At 39.9% G+C, this 21,093-nt stretch overlaps 1 protein-coding gene across 1 annotated transcript in view; it reads right to left on the reverse strand.

The window, feature by feature from the left end:
- CSMD3 (CUB and Sushi multiple domains 3) overlaps positions 1-21,093 on the reverse strand; it is a 787,235-nt gene that overhangs the window by 84,649 nt on the left and 681,493 nt on the right. Inside the window, exons 46-52 of the mRNA XM_063131067.1 lie at positions 19,565-19,678; positions 14,873-15,061; positions 14,252-14,398; positions 10,240-10,428; positions 6,402-6,587; positions 2,381-2,575; positions 1,555-1,728 (exon numbers count right to left, since the gene is read on the reverse strand). Of these exons, the coding sequence (XP_062987137.1) occupies positions 1,555-1,728; positions 2,381-2,575; positions 6,402-6,587; positions 10,240-10,428; positions 14,252-14,398; positions 14,873-15,061; positions 19,565-19,678 (1,194 nt within the window). The remainder of the gene's footprint in view (positions 1-1,554; positions 1,729-2,380; positions 2,576-6,401; positions 6,588-10,239; positions 10,429-14,251; positions 14,399-14,872; positions 15,062-19,564; positions 19,679-21,093) is intronic.

Genomic DNA, 21,093 nt, shown 5'->3' on the forward strand with positions numbered 1-21,093 from the left:
AGAACAAAATACATTAAATCACAATCCTTTGCCATATGTACACTTGTTCCACAGAGCTCTGAAAATGTAGCAGATGTTTAAGAAGCTGTGTGTACTGGAGCTCTTGAAGTCTACAGTCTTATGCTGGCTTGCACATGTTATTCACCATTGATTTCAGTTTATGTGTGCAAAATTGGGCAGAAAACGTGAGGTATTTCAAAAAGCAGTTTGTACTTCATCAATTTAATCTGGTTTCATATATGTAGAAGCACCTGGGCATATCTGAAGTGGGTTATTCTAGAAAGCTCTGGAAGACTGGAAAGATCACCCTACTGCCCACTTGCCCATGCATGCTGTTGATACTTGCATTATAATTTCAAAAGCAGTTTGCTATGGGTAGAAGGCTGATGCTCATTCAAGCTTTGGGCATATTTAAAGGACTTTGTTTGACTGATCTATGGCAGCCCACAGTTATGAAGAGTTAGTTAAGAGCTACTGAATTGAAGTGCAGTAATTAGCAATGGTCCAGAAAGCAGTGACACCATAGAATCTTAACATGTTTGGTGGCAACCCCAAAGAGGGACTTCTAGATGGCCACACCCTGGTTGTGGAACTCCCTGCTGAGGGAGGCTAGGGGCATGACTACACCTCCTGGCAGAGGGGGGAGGATCTCGCGATGTGCTGGTTGCGAGATCCTCCCCCAGTCCACACGCAGTGCGTGACATCCTGGGAGGAAGGAGGACGTCGCACCCACCATTTAAAAATAAATAAATAAGAAGAGCAGGAGTGCATGAATGCTCCAGCGAAAAGTACAAGGTAAGAGAGAAAAAACACTCCGCTCCCCTCCCCACCCACAATGGGCATGGAGCACCTGAGGAGCTCAGTGCCCCGTGCCCAGTTCCTCGCGAGGAGCTGGGACGAAACTGGGACAGCTGCCCACACCTCCCACGGTCTTGGGACAATCCCAAGACCGCAGGAAAAACCAGGGTAAAAGCCATCCCGGTTATCCCAGGGAAATGGAGGGCTCATCCTTCCCTGTATCCGGGATCCCCTGTACGTCATGTGGACAGGATGATCCTGGGCTGATCCCCGGGATAAGCCATCATGTAGACATACCCTAGGTCCGCTCACTTCCTGTTGTCCTTCTGCCAGCAGGCAAAAAAAAACATTTTATTCAAGCAGGCCTTTGGCGTTAAAGCCGGTCTGTTGGATTGGGTGCAGTTTTTATTTTGTTTTTATGGCATGTTTAATTGCGTTTTAACGTATTTGCTTTTATTTGTGATTGTAAGCTGCCTTTAGTGCCATTTGTCTTGGTATAAAGGTAGGGTTCAAATCAAATCAAACCCATAAATACTTATATCCTCAATGTTCATTAGTTTGTTCATAAATCCCATGGAAATGGAAACCAAGATACAAGTATATGGCTATGTAGAGAACATCAGCCAAAAATATAAGTTCCTTTCAAATGCAACAGAAATCAATTTGGTGACAGAAATGGGAAACTCAAATCTTGGTAAGGAAATTACACAGAATAGTCATAAATGTATAATTGGTAGAAAAGGCAATATATCCTACCTAAGCACCTTGTTTCAGTTCCACTCCACAGACCTGAAGAGAGACACTCCCTTACAGCTGATCCCACAAGCATGAACCCTAAGTCACAAGTGAAGATAGCAGTTGAGCCATATGTGATCTGAGTTCCAATCTTATTCCCATTTGGAGGGATTGGAAGTTCTCCGCAGGAAATAACTTTTAAAAAGTTAAAACAAGAAGAAATGAGTTGCACATCCACATGAAAACATTCAATATTTATATTTCGTTGATGACATTTAAAATACTAAATATCTTAAGAGGAGCAAAGATGAAACCTGCTTGCAGAATTCTGTTTACATGTTAAAGAATATGGCTTTACAATGATTTGCATATGATTGATAGAAAAAGGTTAAACCGAACCTGTGTGATAGAATAAATGAATGGCTGTAATAGACATTTTTTCTAGGATAAATTTGACTCCTTGCCCCTGAAAACTAGAGGCTAGAACTGGAGGATGATGGCTGATATATGCATTAGTCAGAATCAATGTGGTTTGTTTTAGAGTAAGGCTTCAAAGGCCTCACTGATGAATAATCAAATCTGTCACACTCATTTTCCAGAAGATGTCATAGAGACTGCTGTGAATAAAGAGTTTGCATAAAACAACTAATGGAAGTTTTACCAGCTGTGAAATCCCTGGATGATAAGAAACATGGTGGGTAGGGAAATAAAAGTTGGAAGCAGGTTTTTGAAAGTTTCAACTCCTTGGCCTTCTGGGCTATCACAAGCATAGTTGAATGTAGACGGCTATCGCAATAGTGAGATTGAAGAGCTGGATAGATCTTGGCTAGATAAGCAAAGTACTCACTTTGGCAGTATGGTCTCTCATTTCTCCAACTCCAGGTTCCATTGGGAAGACATTCAATGGATTCTGGTCCCAAACCATGATACCCAGGATCACAGTTGAAAACAACTTTTGTTTTGTACTCATAGTGAGAACCGTTCACTATCCGCCACCTCCCATGCTCCAGGGTGAATGAATTGATGCTTGGGCATGTAACAACTTCACAGAGAGAGAGAGAGAGAGAGAGAGAGAGAGAGAGAGAGAGAGAGAGAGAGAGAGAGAGAGAGAGAGAGAGAGATGAACAACAGTAATTTCTATAGTTTCATAAAGGAAAAAAGGAGAATTTGTCTTGAATTTTAATCAGAATGAGTTTATGTGTTGGGGATATGGAATTACCTGAGTTCATAACCTAAAGAGTTGCACTGTAATCTGTAGGCTATACGCAATTTGGATTATAGCCATAATTCACTTGAGAAATGATATTCTGCATTTCATTTCCTCGCTTTGGATTTGGAGGGTGATTATCTACATTTATTTTACTGCTCAAAATAATTACTTAATGGATTATATATCACAGCGAAAAAGTGCTGTACTTATTTGGCTAGTGATATAATCCTTGTATAAGCACTTTGGATCTGTCTGGATTATAGGCATTTTTATCACACTTCTTGATACCATTATCTTCCTCTTACAAATTGAGAATTCCTATTTTAACTTTCGCTAGCAAAATGTTCATACCAGCAGAACAGTAGCTTTAGGGACTACCCACAATCACCCCTTGCTTCAGAATAAGATCATATTATGTTTACAAGAGTCCATTTCCTCACTATTGTACTTTGAATGGCAGGAAAGTGGACTGCAGTGGAACTCCCAACTTAGTGACGTAACTAATTGTGTTTTAATTTCATAGTGCTTATATCCTAATAAGTGCTATCCCATATGGAAAATAAATGACAGAGCTCTGCAGACGGAGAGATAGCGGTAATTAACCAGCAATCTACTTACAGCTATACGAAAGTCCACAGTTCAGTTCCTTCGATTCAACACAACATATCCTTTGTAGGTTAAAGTGTCCCATCCCACTATTAATTGCCTCTACTGTTATTTGCCAGACTTGCAGAGTTTCAAAGCCTCAGATGCTCTCTGATGAAACTATTTTTTGCAGCATATGATCTAAATAATCCCCAAAGGTCTGTTGGCACTTTCTACAGCATTCCTTCCTAGTTTAATTCCCCAAGTAGTTCTTTTGCTTAATCTAGACTATGTTTTCATTATCACGGCACATTAGTTAGCATGGTTCTTTCAAATAGAAGAATTCTATTTAAATCCCTGCTTGGCAATGGATTTATTGGTTGGCTTTGTTACCTATTTTATTTAACACTCCAATCCTATATAAGATTGTATAAGAGTACAGTCTAAAGCAAACCCAGCTGCAAATCAGGAAGCATGATAAGTGATGACCTAACCTCTGAGGATTGTTATAAAGAAGAATATTCTAGGAATAGTGAATATTACATTAAAAAAGTCATAAATGACTAAATGACAAATAATAACAACAGGTGAAGCTGTGGGTGTGGTGAACCAGTGCCTGGCTGCGACAATGGCCTGGATGAGGGCTAATAAACTGAAACTCAACCCAGGCCTTAGCTAGGCCTACCTTTTAATCCAGGACGGAGGAGGGAAGATTTCACGTTGTGTTTAACGTGAGATCCCTCCTCGGTTTACACGTGAGGCGCGACGATCTCAGGAGGGGAGGCGTTGCGCCTGGCATTTTTTTTTTTAAAGCAGCAGGAGCGCAGAAGCACTCGAGTGCTGAAAGGTAAGTGTTTTTTTAAATTAAATTAATTTCCCCGCTCTCCCCCTACCCCGATCGGCGCAGCGCTCCCGACTCTGCATGAGGAATCGCGCAGAGCCTGGTCAACCCACAGCAACGGGCCACATGTTCTGTGGTCTTGGCCTCAGCCTGAGACCTTGGAAAAACCGGGCCCAAAGTCCCCGCACAGGGACGATCCTGGGGTTCACCCTGTTATAAAGTCCCATCTAGCTAAGGCCCCCGACAAGACTGAGATGCTGTTAGTGGGTGGTTCCGCTGACCAGAAAGTGGGTGTTCAACCTGTTCTGGATGGTGTTGCACTCCCCCTGAAGGAGCAGGTTCGTAGCTTGGGGGTTCTAGAACCATCTCTGTCACTTGAGGCTCAGGTGGCCTCAATAGCACAGAGTGCCTTCTACCAGCTTCGGTTGGTGGCCCAGCTACGCCTGTATCTGGACAGGGATAACCTAGCTTCAGTTGTCTATGCTCTGGTAACCTCCAAATTAGATTACTGCAATGCGCTCTACGTGGGGCTGCCTTTGAAGACGGTTCAGAAGCTGCAGCTTGTGCAAAATGCAGCGACCAGATTGATAACTGGAACCAGAAGGTTCAAGCATATAAGACTGACTCTGGCCCGCTTGCATTGGCTGCCTGTATGTTTCTGAACTCAATTCAAGGTGCTGGTTTTATCCTATAAAGCCTTACACAGCTTGGGACCACAATACCTGATGGAACACCTCGCCCGACATGAACCTACCTGTACACTACGCTCAACATCTAAGGTCCTCCTCCAGGTGCCTACCCCGAGGGAAGCTTGGAAAATGGCAACAAGGGAGAGGGCCTATTCAGTGGTGGCCCCTCAGTTATAGAATGATCTCCCTGACGAGGCTTGCCTGGCACCAACATTGTAATCTTTTTGGCGCCAGGTCAAGACTTTTCCCTTCTCCCAGGCATTTACCAGCATATGCTGAGTTATTTTTAACTGACCCCAGAATAGTTATTTTAAATGGATATTGTCTGTTTTTGTTTGTATTTTATGCTTTTTATGGTTTTAAATTTTGTATATTTATTTTTAATATTCACTGTTTTTAACTTTTGTAAACCGCCCAGAGAGCTTTGGCTGTGGGGCAGTATATAAATGTAAATAATAATAATAATAAGAAGAATAAGAATAATATCCATGTGCACAATATTTTAAGTACAAGTTCTTTTCCACACCATCCTTTGCAGGCAAAATTTAATTCCAAACAAGTGTACTTGATATCATAACTTTGGCTGATAATTAAGTGAGGTTAGGGATATAAACATATACTATATACTGACAGTACACAACTCATAATAGGATTAGGGTTTGTAGCCTCTATTCCTGGATGCAGTAGATGGATCTCAGCTTTGGTGAACAGTAGCTCTTCCCAGTCTGGGACTGTTATTTCATCTTCACCAGGTATGTTTTCCATGGCTATTTAGCAATCACTGGGGGTGTTTGGACAATTGTGGCAGTAAAATAAGTCATCATGGCTTCCAACCCAGCCCCATGCAAGGTGTGCACGTGTCTGTCGTTTGTATACTTACCCTGCTGGGTTGGTCTGTTGTCTGAACCTGGCATACAGCAGGGGTAGCTTTGTACACCCCCTACACCCCCATTGGCGTTTTTTACCCATGTCCAAACCCAGACACTTTATTGCTTAGTTCTCCCTGTAGAACTACAAGTTTTACTTTGGATTCATAATGTGAACAATCTTGAGAAAGAAATGGTGGTTTAATTCTTTAAGAGCAGCCCTAAAGTTACATACATTTAACTATTTTAGAGCAGCCCTAAAGTTACATACATACATTGAATATATGATTGAAAGTCAGAATACTTGTATAGCTTTTTGGTTTGCTCATATCGATGAAGAGTATATATGGTACTTACTATTAAATGATAAATGCAATCCAATAGGAGCAAACCATGCTGTTGTGAAATATTTATTCATTTTACTATAGATACCACATATTCCTGGTATCTTTTAACATATATATATATATATATATATATATATATATATATTTACCAGTGTTTACAGGATGCTTCCATGTGTAACTTTACTTGAAAACATTTTCAACGTACATCAGTATTTAAAAATGTTAACACCCAAAGGCAAACACTTAATAAATAAACCCATATCTTTAATTGATGAATCCAAAACAGAGTAAACTTTTTCAACCAGGAAAGTATTTCTAGGTTATTCTTACCTACACAACGAGGTGTTTTATTATGGTTGCTCCATGTGCCGTCTGGCTGGCAGGCTGCAGTAGTAAGTTCTTTGGATGATAGCCTGTATCCATCATTGCAAAAGTAAGTGACCCGTGTGCCTACTAAATAATCTGTAGTTAATATCCCACCATTCACTGGAGCTTTTGGAATCCCACAAGAGATAGCTGAAGATTTAAACAAACAAACAAACACAGATAGAAAACGTATCATTTGACTAATCTTGTCTCAATCTGCTTTTTGAATATAGTATCTCAAAAGTTCAGGAAGAGACATACAATTGGGATGGGAAAGCACAAATCAAGAATACTTGAAAAACAATTTCAGCTTGCCTCTTTATTTGACTGTCCTACATATTCATAGCCCTTTTACCCTGCATGCATCAAGGACATATGCCACTGAATATAGTAAGGCTTATTTCCAAGTAAAAAAGATCCCAGAACTGGCAAGCATTTGTAAGGATGCAGTTCAGCAGGAGTTACAGTACACTAAATGCCATGGCTCATTGTAATGATCTTGGGTGTGGATGCAAACTGCCCTAGTGTGGTAATCAGGATGAAATGTATTGCAAAGGGAAAGTGCTACCTCTTATACCAATGTCTAATTTTCTCAACAAAACCTCATTTAGTTACCAGAGAGCTTCGGCTATTGGGTGGTATAGAAATGCAATAATAATAATAATAATAATAATAATAATAATAATAATAATAATACCACCACCACCACCACCTCTGTCTTCTCTTGGGCCATGGCTAGACTAGCCCTATATCCCAGGATCATCCCTGTACATACACATGATGCACAGGGGATCCGGAGAGCAGGGAGGGATGATTCCTCTGTTGGCCCAGGATATCGGCAGGCCCTTTATTCCCACTTTTTCCACAGTCTCGGGATGATCCCGAGACCACGTAACGTGTGGCCGGGCGTTACGGGTTGCCGCAGCTCCTCATGAGTTACCTTTCATTCAAGCACTCCTGCACTCATTGTCCTTTTAAAACAAAAATCAAAAATGGCGGCTGCGATATTGCACACCACGTGTAGACCAGGGCAATGATATAATGATCATAAAATTGCAAGATCATCGTCCTCCTAACCCCTCGCCTAGCCGTGGCCTTAGGCTGATCCCTACGCCTATAACAGCCACCCTCCACTCTATCCAAATAGGCAACGTTTCTGAAAGCCAACTTCTTGTGCAAAACCATCTCTGGGCTTCAACTGCTTTGCATGGTGATTGCTGTTAGCTACCACAGCCCAGGCCAGAGTTCTACTATTCTTTGATCCTTCCATTTGTGTGCTGACTGAGCAAATTGTCTGTAAGTGACACAAAATTTGGCAGCATCTCACCACTATTCCTATTGCCCTAGCAACCACTAGTTATGTCATGCAAGCATCATCATTAGTGCTAGGGCTAGAGCACAGTTGGATATCACCTTTAGTGCTAAATAAATGTTCAATCTCTGTGGTAGTCAGAGAAGTAGCACAGGAGGAGGACGAGGAGGAGGACGAGGAGGAGGAGGATCTCCAAAACATGGACCAAAGCAAGCCATATGCTATGTGCTTGTACCTTTTGCAAACGGTTTGCTTTTGCCTGTTTTAATAAAGCCATTGTGCTTTCTTTCCCATCCGATAACCAGATTACCTTTTGTTTCTCCCCACCTGAGTTATTCTAGCAAACTAAAATTTACCAGATACTGTCTAACTCTTGGACATTTTTCTCATAAAGTCTTTTCAGCATTCTGCCTGTCAAAAGTGCCATAAATTCAAAGGTTGGGGTGGGGGAATGAACTACTGTAGCAGACTATATGGAACAGTGCAAATTGAACATTGAGGTTAGTATATTCTATACATCCATCCTCCATTTTATGGTTCTGAATTTCTCACATGCCAATCAAGGTAGATATGATGATTTATAATGCTGAAAAGAAACAAAAACGAGTCTCCTGGGTTAGTTGTAAAAAAATGCTGCTTTCTCATGTGCTGCTGCTTGCTTGCTATTTTTGTCTTGATGGATCACTAGCTGTGCAACTATTGGTTAAACAACATGGCAGAACAAATTAAACCAGCACTCAAATAACCTTTTTAAATATGTAGATGTTGGACAAACTTTGTACAACTTTTAAGTATTAATAGAAATTAAATTACCACCACGCCATGGCTTTTGAATTTTGTTTCAAAATACATACAGAGATTCTTTTGTTTGTTCCCCAAAACTACTAATGAGAAATTAGCATTAAGAAAATTTCAACCTCCCATTTCTCTAAAGGTCAGGGAAAATGTACATGTGGGCTTGCATTTAAGTCAGGAAAACACTTGGATAACATTTCTCTAATGGAGGTTTGCACTCAGACATATCTGAGATGATAGTATGAATAGTAAACCAGTATTAATGACTTCCCCTAGTTCATGTACCAAAATGGAAAATATTAATAAAGATTTGTCATTAATAATCACCAATCACATTAGGTTTCCCATCATTGAAGGAAACTTGAATAGAAGTACTATAGATTAAAACATGTCATTATGGGATTTTATATATACTTTAGCACTGAAATGGTGCTGTTTGCAACATAATTCATGTTTTATTATTAAAAAATGCATACTGCAAATTGTTCAAAAAAAGGGACATCATTCTTTCCATGTCATATAGAATATCTTAAAAAAAAAATAAAAAAATTAATTTCCAGTATCCGTAGTTGTAAATCCACGCAACAGATTATCTGAATCTCAGCAATCTTTCGAAAGACATGAAAGGTGAATAATGATAAAAATCCCATTCTAGAATTTTTATCAATTAAGTATATGACATCCTATTTACAAACATAAAGTACAATGGAAGTACAACGTATTTAAGAAATATGGGAATAAAAAATTAATACACTTCCCTGAAATATCAATAAAATGACTATGAAGATTTAATAATAACAACAACAATAAAACCAACAACAACAACAACGAAAAAGTGGTGACCGAGTCATGAACACCTGGCAAAAAGGGTTGTTGTGCTCCTGGAAGGTCCATGACGTAGGGTGACCATATGAAAAGGAGGACAGGGCTCCTGTATCTTTAATAGTTGCATAGAAAAAGGAATTTCAGCAGGTGTCAATTGTATATATGGGGAACCTGGTGAAATTCCTTCTATTACAACAGTTAAAGTGCAGGAGCTATACCAGATTTAAAAGAGGGCAGGGCACCTGCAGCTTTAACTGTTGTGATGAAGAGGAAATTTCACCAGGTTCTCCATATATACAAATGACACCTGCTGAAACTCCCTTTTCAATACAACTGTTAAGGATACAGGAGCCCTGTCCTCCTTTTCATATGGTCACCCTACATGATGAGTATTTTAGAAGAGAGCATTCCAAATGTGAGGTGCCATGACTGAGAAGGCCCTCTCTCTGGCCACCACTAGCCTAACTCTGATGGTGCTGGGACTCAGAGGAGGGCCTCTAATAAAGATCATAAGGTATAGGCAGGCTCAATGGGTTTTTCTGTTAGCTGGGCCCCAAGCTTTGAGGTGGGAGTCCTATACACACTTCCCTGGGAGCAAGGCCCATTGAACTCAATGGGGTTTGCTTCTCAGTAGACAGCTATATGATTGGACTGTAAAGGTAGCAACCTACACTGTGAATTGATAGCAAACCACTGTAGCTGTCCAAAAATTGGAGTGATATGCTTTCTACAGCTGGTCCCAATCGGTAACCAAGCTGCTGCATTGTCTACTAACTGAAGTGAGCAACACTACTAGTGTAAAAGAATGTCTCTACAAATGTGGGCCAAAGACAATGTGTGTAAATCCAGATTTGCAATGAAAGTCATTACCTTGACACGCTGGGACAGGTACATCCCATGCATGATACCCATGGGGAGATTTCCTACACACAGCCATGCTTTTTCCAACAAGCCGGAATCCTCGGTCACAAGCCCAGCGAACCACACTGTTGAGCTGCCCGCCTGTCTGACTAACAATGAACCCATGAGGAGGCGATTCAGGAGTACTGCAGTACAAGGCTTTGAAAACAAAACAAACAATGCATAAGTTTCTCCCCCTCACATGTCATCATTTAACAGGAAGCATTTGCCTTTGGGAACTGCGACACTTGGTAGTCTGGTCCTTTTAGCAGCCGTGGTAGAGAAACCTGCAAGTAGAGAGGAAATACCAAGAGTATATTTTGCAGCTGTGCCTGAGCATTATTGAGGAGGGGTTGTACAGCACCATGTACACTGATGGTGCTATATAAATAAATAATAATAATAAAAGGGGCACAAAGACCATCTTAGCACTGTAATGGCCTGTTTGGGCCTGCTTACCCCAAAAGAAAAGGTACGTCACATTAGGCTCTAGCTTTGCACCTGGCTCTTCGCTTGAAAAAAAGCACACCAAGCAGTTATATATGGAAGGTGGTTTTCCAGATAGCCAAAATTTGTCACAAATAATAATAATAATAATAATAATAATAATAATAATAATAATATATTTATTATCCACCTCTCCCTTTGTCTTGAGGTGGCGAACAACATCAAATATAAAAATACTATAAAATGTATAAAATGGATTAAAAACATATAAAACTAATACATTATTAAAATAATAGCCAGACTACTTAAAATTCAACTGGGTAGGCCTGCTGGAAGAGATCAGTCTTTATAGTTTTTTAAAATTCGGAAATACTGTTAAGTTGGCAAATCTCTCCCGGCAGGCCATTCCACAGTCTGGGAGCAGCAGAAGAAAAGGTCCTCTGGGTAATGGTTGTCAACCTAGTTTTCACTGACTGAAGTAAATTATTCCTAGAGGACTCGAGTGTCCAGGGCAGATTGTATGGGAGAAGGCGATCCTGCAGGTAACCTGGACCCAAACTATGTAGGGCTTTAAAGGTATTAACCAACACTTTATACTCCACCCAGAAACTAATTGGCAGCCAGTGAAGTGAATTTAAAATTGGTGTAATAACTTCACAATCCACACAAAAGCCCACAAAATATCTTGCAGAGCACTGTATATTATCTAATAAGATACTGAAGGCTTCACTTTGGAAATAAAAGCAATTTCACTGAATCATTTATTTTCCCATCCACATGATTTATAAATCTTACTTCTTCCCATCTGATGAAATTTGCATGCGTTAATTACAAATGGAATCTACTTACACTGTGTTGACATCTAAGTTCAATTTTCTTTCTGAAAATTCTGCATATTGTAATTGATACTTGTTTTAACATGTTTCCAGGGTAATTAATATTGGCAAGAAGTTCAAGAACAATGACATAGGTCCTTTGCTGTATAAAAGGAATGGGAACGCACCTAGCATGCGATGGAGGAGAGAAAGACCTCCAAAAAAAAATATTGACAGTACAAAAATGACTGCTCCTAAATTTTGTTCAATTTGAGAAATGTCTGTTTTAAGGAGGATCTTGCATGGCGTACACACACTCACACCACTTCTGCTAGCAATACTGTCATTTGCTTCTGTGATGTCTGGTTTGAGAAGTAACTAGGTTTGAGGTTCTATAAAAGAATCTTTGAACTTATCTGATATCTCAGCTACTACGTGATGGTTTGCACAAACAAAAGTTCAAAAAGCTACATTCTGAGCACTGGTAGTGCAATATGCAACCCTGCAGAACTATTACAAATCTACTTATAATTTTTGTTGTTGTTCTGTAGCCGTTCCTCTGTTTTGGAAAGCATTCTTTATTTTAAAATGTCCAATAAAGAAAAGTTATAAATAAAAAAAAGCTATCCAGCTGACCTAGAGCTTATAGCTTTATTTTATTATGATTTATGTAGTGTTTATAGTGTTTAAAGTTCTTAAAGTGCTAGGTGCACGGTAACCTTGCCTCAAAATAAAGTTGTCTTTCACTATTTTTTAGGTAGCACAAATGATATCAAAGTAGAAAGTGAAAACGAAACATAATTTAAAGATAATAGAAGGAAGATTATTTACATAGTTTAGCACCCAAACAACCAGTAAAACCATAAAAGAAAGGTTCAGACACTTTTGGTTGGTTGGTTTTGCCACCCTAGCTCACTATAGACAGTACATTAAAAACAAGCCAATGCACTCTGCTTTGTGCCCCCCTCAGCTCATCTTGGCACCCTTCTCAGCTTAGCTTGGTGCCACCTTCAGGTCAGTTTAATGCCCCCCTCAGCTCATCTTGGCACCTTTCTCAGCTTAGCTTGGTGCCACCTTCAGCTGAGTTTAGTGTCCCCCTCAGCTCAGCTTGGCACCCTTCTCAGCTTAGCTTGGTGCCACCTTCAGGTCAGTTTAATGCCCCCCTCAGCTCAGCTTGGCACCCTTCCCAGCTTAGCTTGGTGCCACCTTCATCTGAGTTTAGTGTCCCCCTCAGCTCAGCTTGGCACCCCTGTCAACTTGGTGACCCGGGTGACCACCCACCTCAACCACCCCTAAGTCTGGCCCTGCCATCTCTACTTGAAAAGATAAGAGACCAGCATTTTAATAATGCATGTTAGTTATAATGCATTTTCTTTATTTTCAATCCTATGACTTTCTTGATCCTTTAAAAAAATGTTTTTGTTAACATTACATCTTGGGATTCAAGATATTGTCCTGTCTGTTAAGAGAGGCTGTGTGACCTGCTCAAATGTGTAAAGAAACTACAGACATTTTTTAAAAATATTAATAATACTGGGATAAGATTTTTTTAAAAAGACTTTGGGGCAGTAGCAACACAATCCTCAACTCAAGGACTGTGATTCTGCGCTGGTCTGGTCTTCTGGGTCAATCATGGCTGTTAATTTGGTCTTGTTTAACTTTTGAACCTCCACTGATTGGGTTCTAGACACCAAAGGGTAACTAAACTAAGTCCAAACAGACACACCCCATCACAGACTAAAAAGTAAATTGAAATGTATTAAATGCTTCATTTAAGAAAATTACAAAAATTAAGAAAAGGTAAGTGTGGTCAATATATGAGCATTAAAAGCTTTTTCTGTGATTACATTATCAAATTAACAATGACACCTCAAAATGGGAATGTTATTGTGGCTCTTACACCTTTCCTAAAAGTTATCCACATCTCACATCCTCAAAATTAGACCTAGTTCAGCCACAAAGTTTTCACTTAAACCTTGTTTAAAGTGAAACTCAAAGGAAATTTGTGACTCTCCCATCAGGTGAAAGATCTGAACAATTCCTAGGAAATCTAAAAGACCTTCAGTACAATTGTCACTCCTTAGAGGGTTTCAGAGATCTGTAAACTAGAATGGGAAAATGTTTGGGAACAAGGATCCAAGGGCATATAACTTCACTGGAGGATCAGAAGCTACTACTTTGAGGTAGAATCACAGAATGATAGAATAGTAGAGTTGGAAGGGGCCTATAAGGCCATTGAATCCAATCCCCCGCTCAATGCAGGAATCCACCTTAAAGCATTCCTGTCAGATGTCTGTCCAGCTGCCTCTTGAATGCCTCTACCGTATTTCTTTGATTGTAAGGCGCCATCGATTGTAAGACACACACTAATTTCAGTACCACCAACAGAAAAACAACAACAACCCTAAGACACACCCGCGATTCTAAGACACACCCCATTTTTAGAGATGTTTATATGGGGGGAAAAGTGTATCTTAGAATTGAAGAAATAGGGTAAGTGTGGCAGAGCCCACTACCTTCTAAGGTACTTTGGCTGTAGACTTCTTTCACCATTCCATCATTCCATGTAGACAAACAAACCAATATAACAGATCATACTTCTAGTTTTACTGCCCCATAGACTACCCACACACCCCACCCCCAGCATTAGTATACATATGGGAGGCTGCCCCTGATGATTTTTTTGAAGGGCAGAAAAAGGGACGATTTTATTTACGTACCTATATATCTTATCCTGAAACCCTTTTTGTTGGTGCCATGGTCTGCTGACCACCGAAGGAACACTTCATGGCCACTGCTAGTTATATTTAGAGATGAGGAGTAATCTCCACTTAGGGAGATTAGCAATGGACTGTGACTATTTGGTCCTTGATAGCAGGGGAAGAGGGATGAGGCAGAGAGAAGAAAAAAGAAAGACTTAAATTAGAGACATAACAAAAGTGTTTCCTGGACAAGTAAAAAGCGTGCAACACATTGTAACAATATGCTGCATGGCTGATACCATTCATGGTAATCTTTCATAATGGAGTGCAATCTAAAACAACACTGTAACCCAAAAATAGGAACACAGGAATCTGCCTTATACTGAGTCAGGCCATTGGCCCATCTTGCCTAGTATTGTCGACACTGACTAGCAGCGGCTCTCAAGGGTTTCAGGCAGGAATCCTTCCTTGCTCTCCCTGGAGAAGCCACGGATCAAACCGGGGACATTCGGCATGCAAACCATGTGCTCTATCACCCTGAGCTATGGCCTCTCCCACCTGAGCTATGGCCCCTCCTGCTGTAAAACCTAGATATTGATATGATTCTAAATCATCCAAGGCTCAATATTGCGTAATTACCATCAAACACCTCAAGTATATCAAATTCCTTTTCTGTCTGGAACGATTCGAAGTAAAGGCTGATATTGTAACCCTTTTCCACTGAAATGGTCCATGCACACATCTGGAGGTTTGGATAGCTATCCGGGTAACCAGGGCTCAGTATAACTCCCGTTGAATCCAGGCGCAATTCATTTGCAGGACATAGTACTGCAAAACAGAAGAGCTGTGTTATGAATATTTAGGTAGCTGGAAAGATATAATATAGAATGATTCATTTCTGGACATTCTAAACATATGCATCAATAACTTCATATCTATGAACATAAAACATAGATAAAAATAACATTTTAAAATGCTTTGTAGGTTTTGTGTTTGATTTGTCACTTAGGGATGTCCATTGCTGGGACATCTGGCCCTTTTTGGTCTCACTGGATTTCTGCAGTGCCCCCAACTTGGCTGCCATTTGCAAGCTGAGCCGTGAATATTCCCAGGAATCCAGGAACTTCTCCTGTTTTAAAATTGTATTTACGTAAATACACATTGTGTCTTCAATTTGCGCAGATGTCCATAAAAAAAAAGAGGTGGAAAATTCACTAGCTGGCTCAACTCACTGCAGACCAAGGGCTCATCTGCACCAAGCAGGATATTCCACTATGAAAGCAGTATATAAAAGTCAGGAGCCACACCAAGCAGGATGTAGTAGTAGGAAAGTGGTATATGGTATGTGTCAATGGGCCCCAACAGTGGACAGTGCACTTCAATACCACTATAAAGCAGTAGTGTGGCTCCTGCCTTTTATATACCGCTTTCATAGTGGAATATCCTGCTTGGTGTAGATGAGCCCCAAGTCAGATCAGCTGGTGGAAGTCAAAATGTGGGGGATCAAGCTGACGAAACCACGTTGAGCTCCATCCCACAAATAGGTTCTTCGAACATCCCTACTTTTGTTCCTTTCTTAAATGCTTCAGATGCTGCTATTATTGTTTATATAATTATTAATATAATATTTATTATTATTATTATTATTATTATTATAAATGATATGTATGTTATTATTAATATGGCCTTTCAGAGGAGATTCATCAACTTAACATTCTCTCTGAGTTTAAGACAGCTATAAAGACTAGTCTCTTCCAGCAGGCCTACCCAGATGAATTTTAAACCTAAGAATTTTAAGATGTCCTGATTGTTATTTTAATATTGTATTGGTCTTATATGCACTTTTAATTAATTTTATGTATTTGATTTATATTGTTTTATCATCATCATCATCATTATTATCTCTCTTTTCTTGATTGTGGTGATTTTTCTAGATGGATATGATGGGCTTTGCCAAGTCATGCTGTCTTTTATTGATTCAGGAATTTCCTGACTATTGAATATATTTTATGTATGTTGGCGTGGATGTATTTTGGTAGGCCCAATTTCTGAACATTTTCTGTGAAGTTTTTTGATGTGATGCTGGTGACTGATGTGACTAACGGAATAATTATGACCTTTTCCTGTTGCCATAGTTCTTTGACTTCCATGGCCAGTGGTTTATGTTTTTGTCTCGTTTCTTCTTCCTTTTCTACAACATTTTTGTCATTGGGTATGTCAATGAATTAGATGATGATGATGATGATGATGATGATGATGCAGTTTTGTACAGTCCAATAGCCAAAGCTCTCTGGGCACTTTACAACTATTTTTCTGGGTGGTTTACAAGAATTCATGATTATGCATTAAATAATAATGGATGCATGCTCTAATGCAATTAGATGTCCTTGAAGACCTTTCTTGTCAACACTAGGGGGTCAGGAATGGGTGGGATGGGGGCAGAGTGCACATTCCAGGTCTCTCCATGCTTACAGGAAAGCTCTCTTCATTGAATGCCTGGAGAGGGTTTCCATATATAAATAAATAAATGTAGTTATTTATCACTAGGAATGTCGCGGGCATCCGTTTGGGGCCGATTTTTCACTAAGAATTTTGTTGGGCGTGGAAGTAAGGCACTTGTCACTACTGTTATGAATTGGTTTAAATTGCTCTTTTCCAATGGGTCAGTACAATGTTTTACGTCAGAAAATAAATGAAAATATTTGCAAACCAGTTCAGCAGACCTTTCAAGCATCTTTACAAATTCCTCCATAGGTTGAAGGGAAAGAGGATAAGATAATTTGATACACCACACATATGCAGCAGATTTTAACAGCAACTTTGGATTTATTGCTATCCATGATACTGACTTTAATTAAAACCTGGTAAATAAATGGGCCCACATATAATCGGTATATGTTGGGTGAATTAAAACCCTTCATTTAAATATAAGAGACATGCTTCTATTAGGAAAACTATACCTCACTATCTCAGTGTCCCATCATTAAATGAGGGAGCCCTTAATTATTTCATGTTAATTTCATTTCTTCACAGTACTTCTCTGAAATGTCAGTGAAACCCTCTGTGACAAACATGGCCTACACTGGCTTTAGTTTAATGTTTTGGCCAACTGAGTCTTAACAATCTTGTCTAATCCTCGAATTCCACTGAAAAACTTTCTCAAAGCTTAGCTAAGCAGCAGGTTTTACTTAGCACACATGCGTATGTTATAGTTTCTTTTTGTCTTTATCAGAGTGCTGGTCCTAGTGCAGAGAAAGGCATCACCAGGCTGCCAACCACCACCAATGTGGGTACAGAAGGAAAACAGCACATCAATTCTGAAGTGAGAATCTATTTCCTGAAACAGATCTTTCACAACAGTTTAAGCTAAAATAAGTCCTTTGTTTTCTTTTAATCATTGTTGATGCATTGAGATTCTGAAAACAAAAAAGAAAATGTGTTCATCTGCTTTTGCATTAGAGAAAAATGGTGATAGACTTTTTAAAATGGAGGGGAAAGAAGAAAAAAGTATTAATCCATACTGGTATTAGTTAGAATAGGATTTGGGAAACGTCTCCATCTCTAACCTACTTCCTAGGTATGCTGACAACAAATTTGAAAGGTCAAAAATTAAAGACATTGAGGCCTACGGGTAGCTAGATGTTTTTGAAAGTTCTACACATTCAAGGTTCTGAATGTTCAGAAACTTGAATTAAATGTATGCATAATCTTTCACATAATAAATATGTGCATTTCTGTGCAACTTTTCATTTAACAAAAGCTGTCTGGGTATTGGATGATTAACATTTAAGAAACAACTGATCTAACCCACAATTATCTTACCTCTCTTCCAAACTATCCCTTTTATCCTTTGTTTCTGCCTTCTAGAGATGCCAATTAACTGAAATTGCTTTTGGGGGGAAATAACATTGGCTCAGGAGCAGAATACTACAGTCTCCCTGCTCACACTACAACATGACCTCCTCACATTGTAAATGGCATGCAAGCTCCTGAGGAAGAGTTTGAGCCATCACAATTGCTTGATGGGTTATTTATTATTTAACATGCCATTCATTTCCGCCCTCTCCCTCTCTTTAAAAGAGAGATGGCTAACAGAATTACTATAAAATAGAATTAGCCCCAGCAGGCTTTAGAGAGGCGTTGCACAGTCTTCTCCTTCTGAGTAGGGCTATAATTTACACATCGTCAACAAAGAGGAAATGCATCACCAAAAAAGAGGACACCAATTGGCATAACATTTGCATGGGCACGTTTATATATACTGATGCAAATTCGTAAATAATGTCTATACTTGGCTTAGAAACGCAGTATATCTCACCATAGTGGAAAACACCAACTAGGAGACCTGTGTCTAAGGATGAACAGACTCACCTCCGCCCACATCGTGTCCCACTCAATGGAGCCCTGCCGGCCGGCCGACCCTGCTCGCTATGGGCGCTGAACCACTGGGCTGTCTCCTGTTCCCTCGTCGAAGCATTTTTGTAAAAGAGTGTTTTGAGCAAATGGCAGCTGTAAAAGGGCCATTTACATAAAATTATAGGACGTATTGTAATTTTGGACGTATGGGCCTCTTTATGGATACCATTTGCACAAAAGAGCCCTTTACAGAATAGGCTGAGCAACCATTTTGTGGCTCAGCAGAGGAGCAGGGCCCATTGCACCTGACAGACTCGGGTGTGCTGAGTCGGACAAGCACTACAGCCTGCAGACTCCAGTCCGGGGAGCCAAGCTAGCAAGGAATCATCTAGCTTCAAGCCCAAAACAGATGCAGATGGCATCCCTACCTGTGTGCCTGCTCAGTCTGCTGACAAGGTGATAATTGTTGGTTGACAACTTCAAGCCACGCTGCTCTCCCTCCTTATGGTACTTTGACTTTAAGCCAGCCTTGGGCTGGACACTTCAAAAAGAGGATACTTTGAAATGGAAGATTGTCCTCTCCCAACTCTCCAAAATCCTCCGTAAATTAGGACACCCCTACTTCTAGGTGGCTGATTGCTAAGTTACACCAGGATGATGGAAGTGAGAGGGACCAGGCCACAGCAGGGTGATGGAATTATGCTCCTTATCTGATATCAGTACGTTATCAAAAGTATGATATACAATATAATTGGAATCCCATATATTAGCAGTCTAGGCTGACCTGAATGCTTAGCAGGCAAAAAGACAGGATATGGATTTGTGAAACACTTTATGGAACATTTTAGAATTTTCATATCAGTGTCATACGCAGATTCAAGCTCCAAAAACACATCACACCACATGCAAATACACATTAATAAGGAGTAAAACAAACAAACAAACAAACAAAAAAGACAAATCTAGAGAGAAAACCTTGACAAGCAGGAGGTGCTCCATCCATCTGTAGCCTCTCTCCCAGTCTACATGTCAGAATCTCATTACCAACTAATGTAAAGCCCGGTAGACACTGGTACCTTATTATGTCCCCTATTTGATAAAAAGAGAAGGCTGCAGTTAAACAACAATTAATGGGGACTTTTGCTGTTGACAGTAACATTGATTAATGAAGTACCTTTTCCACCATATATAATGTGTAAATGACCACTGGCGCAAATAGCTTTGATTAGACAGAGGAAATGTTGTGGCAAATGAGCAGCCACATTTATCATTTCTTGCCAGCTATACTATTAGTGTGACTCACACACTTTGGATGCTTGTGACTTTGCAGAGAAAAAGCAGCAGGCTGGTGGATTTCGAAAGCTCTATATTTTGTAGGATCCATGGCAGTAATTAAATGGAAGCTGTCAAGTACCTTTATACCTGGTGTCCCCTTTCAGACATAATATATATATGGTGGTTAGTAGATGGCTTACCGGAATTAAACCTGCAGCATGAGATTCAAAACCAAGTTTTGAAATATACCCTGTGATGTGTTTTAACTCCGTATGCACAATGCCCAATAGATCCTGCTACAAATCTCTTGCATTTCAGGACAGTAGGAATAGCACAGACCAAAGTGTATCCAACATGACTGAACCTTTCCATATGAGTCTTTGCTTTATCTCAACACCTTCAGAAAAGACACGGTCCTAAAGAGCCGTATACTTCGCTATGGTAGAAGTGTGCACATGCAGCTGGATGGGTTTTAAAAGTTTTTACAGCAGGTGATCATCCAACTGAACAAGCAAACCAGATTTGAAGGGGAAATGGTCTTGCCCATTCAGCCAGGTAATTGGCTTCAATAAAACCTTTGAAATTGCCTCCGGCTGCATGTGCATGTCTTCTCCATCTGCACATATTGCTGTGTCTAGGATTAGAGCCAAACCCAGTTGGCCAGATGATGAGTGCGGAAGGCTTTACAGCCATAGTCAACTGAACTGCCTCCATGGGACCATATAGTTCCTCAGATTGTGCTCTAACGTGTCATGATACTTGAAACAGAGATGGACATCTTAGATGTACGGGGTAGGCCACAAGACATGCCATTTTGTTGGGAAAACATTGGATTGTGTCAATTGCATTCACATTGAAAAGCAGAACTTATTTTAACATGGGCAATGCAAAATAATAATAAAAAAGTGATTTCCCCTTCCCCCAGAGAATTTAAGATATTTTAAAAATAAAGTATCTTAAAAAACACAATGGGTTTGATCTAGTCTAATATGGGTACAATGTCTGCACATAGAGGAGTTCTACAAGACTTTCACCTGTGCTCCCAAACAATATGAGTACATGGCCCCAAGTCCAAGAAATGCAAGAGAAATGGTAGAGGTGTACAAAATTATGCATGGTGGGGAGAAAGTGGATGAGGGGACATTTTTCTCTTTCTCTCATAATATTAGCACCTGTGGTCATCCCATGAAGCTATTTGGTGGGAGATTCAGGGCCAGAAAAAAAAAGAA

The sequence above is a fragment of the Elgaria multicarinata genome, chromosome 7 (assembly GCF_023053635.1).
Source record: "Elgaria multicarinata webbii isolate HBS135686 ecotype San Diego chromosome 7, rElgMul1.1.pri, whole genome shotgun sequence".
Taxonomy (NCBI): Eukaryota; Metazoa; Chordata; class Lepidosauria; order Squamata; family Anguidae; genus Elgaria; species Elgaria multicarinata.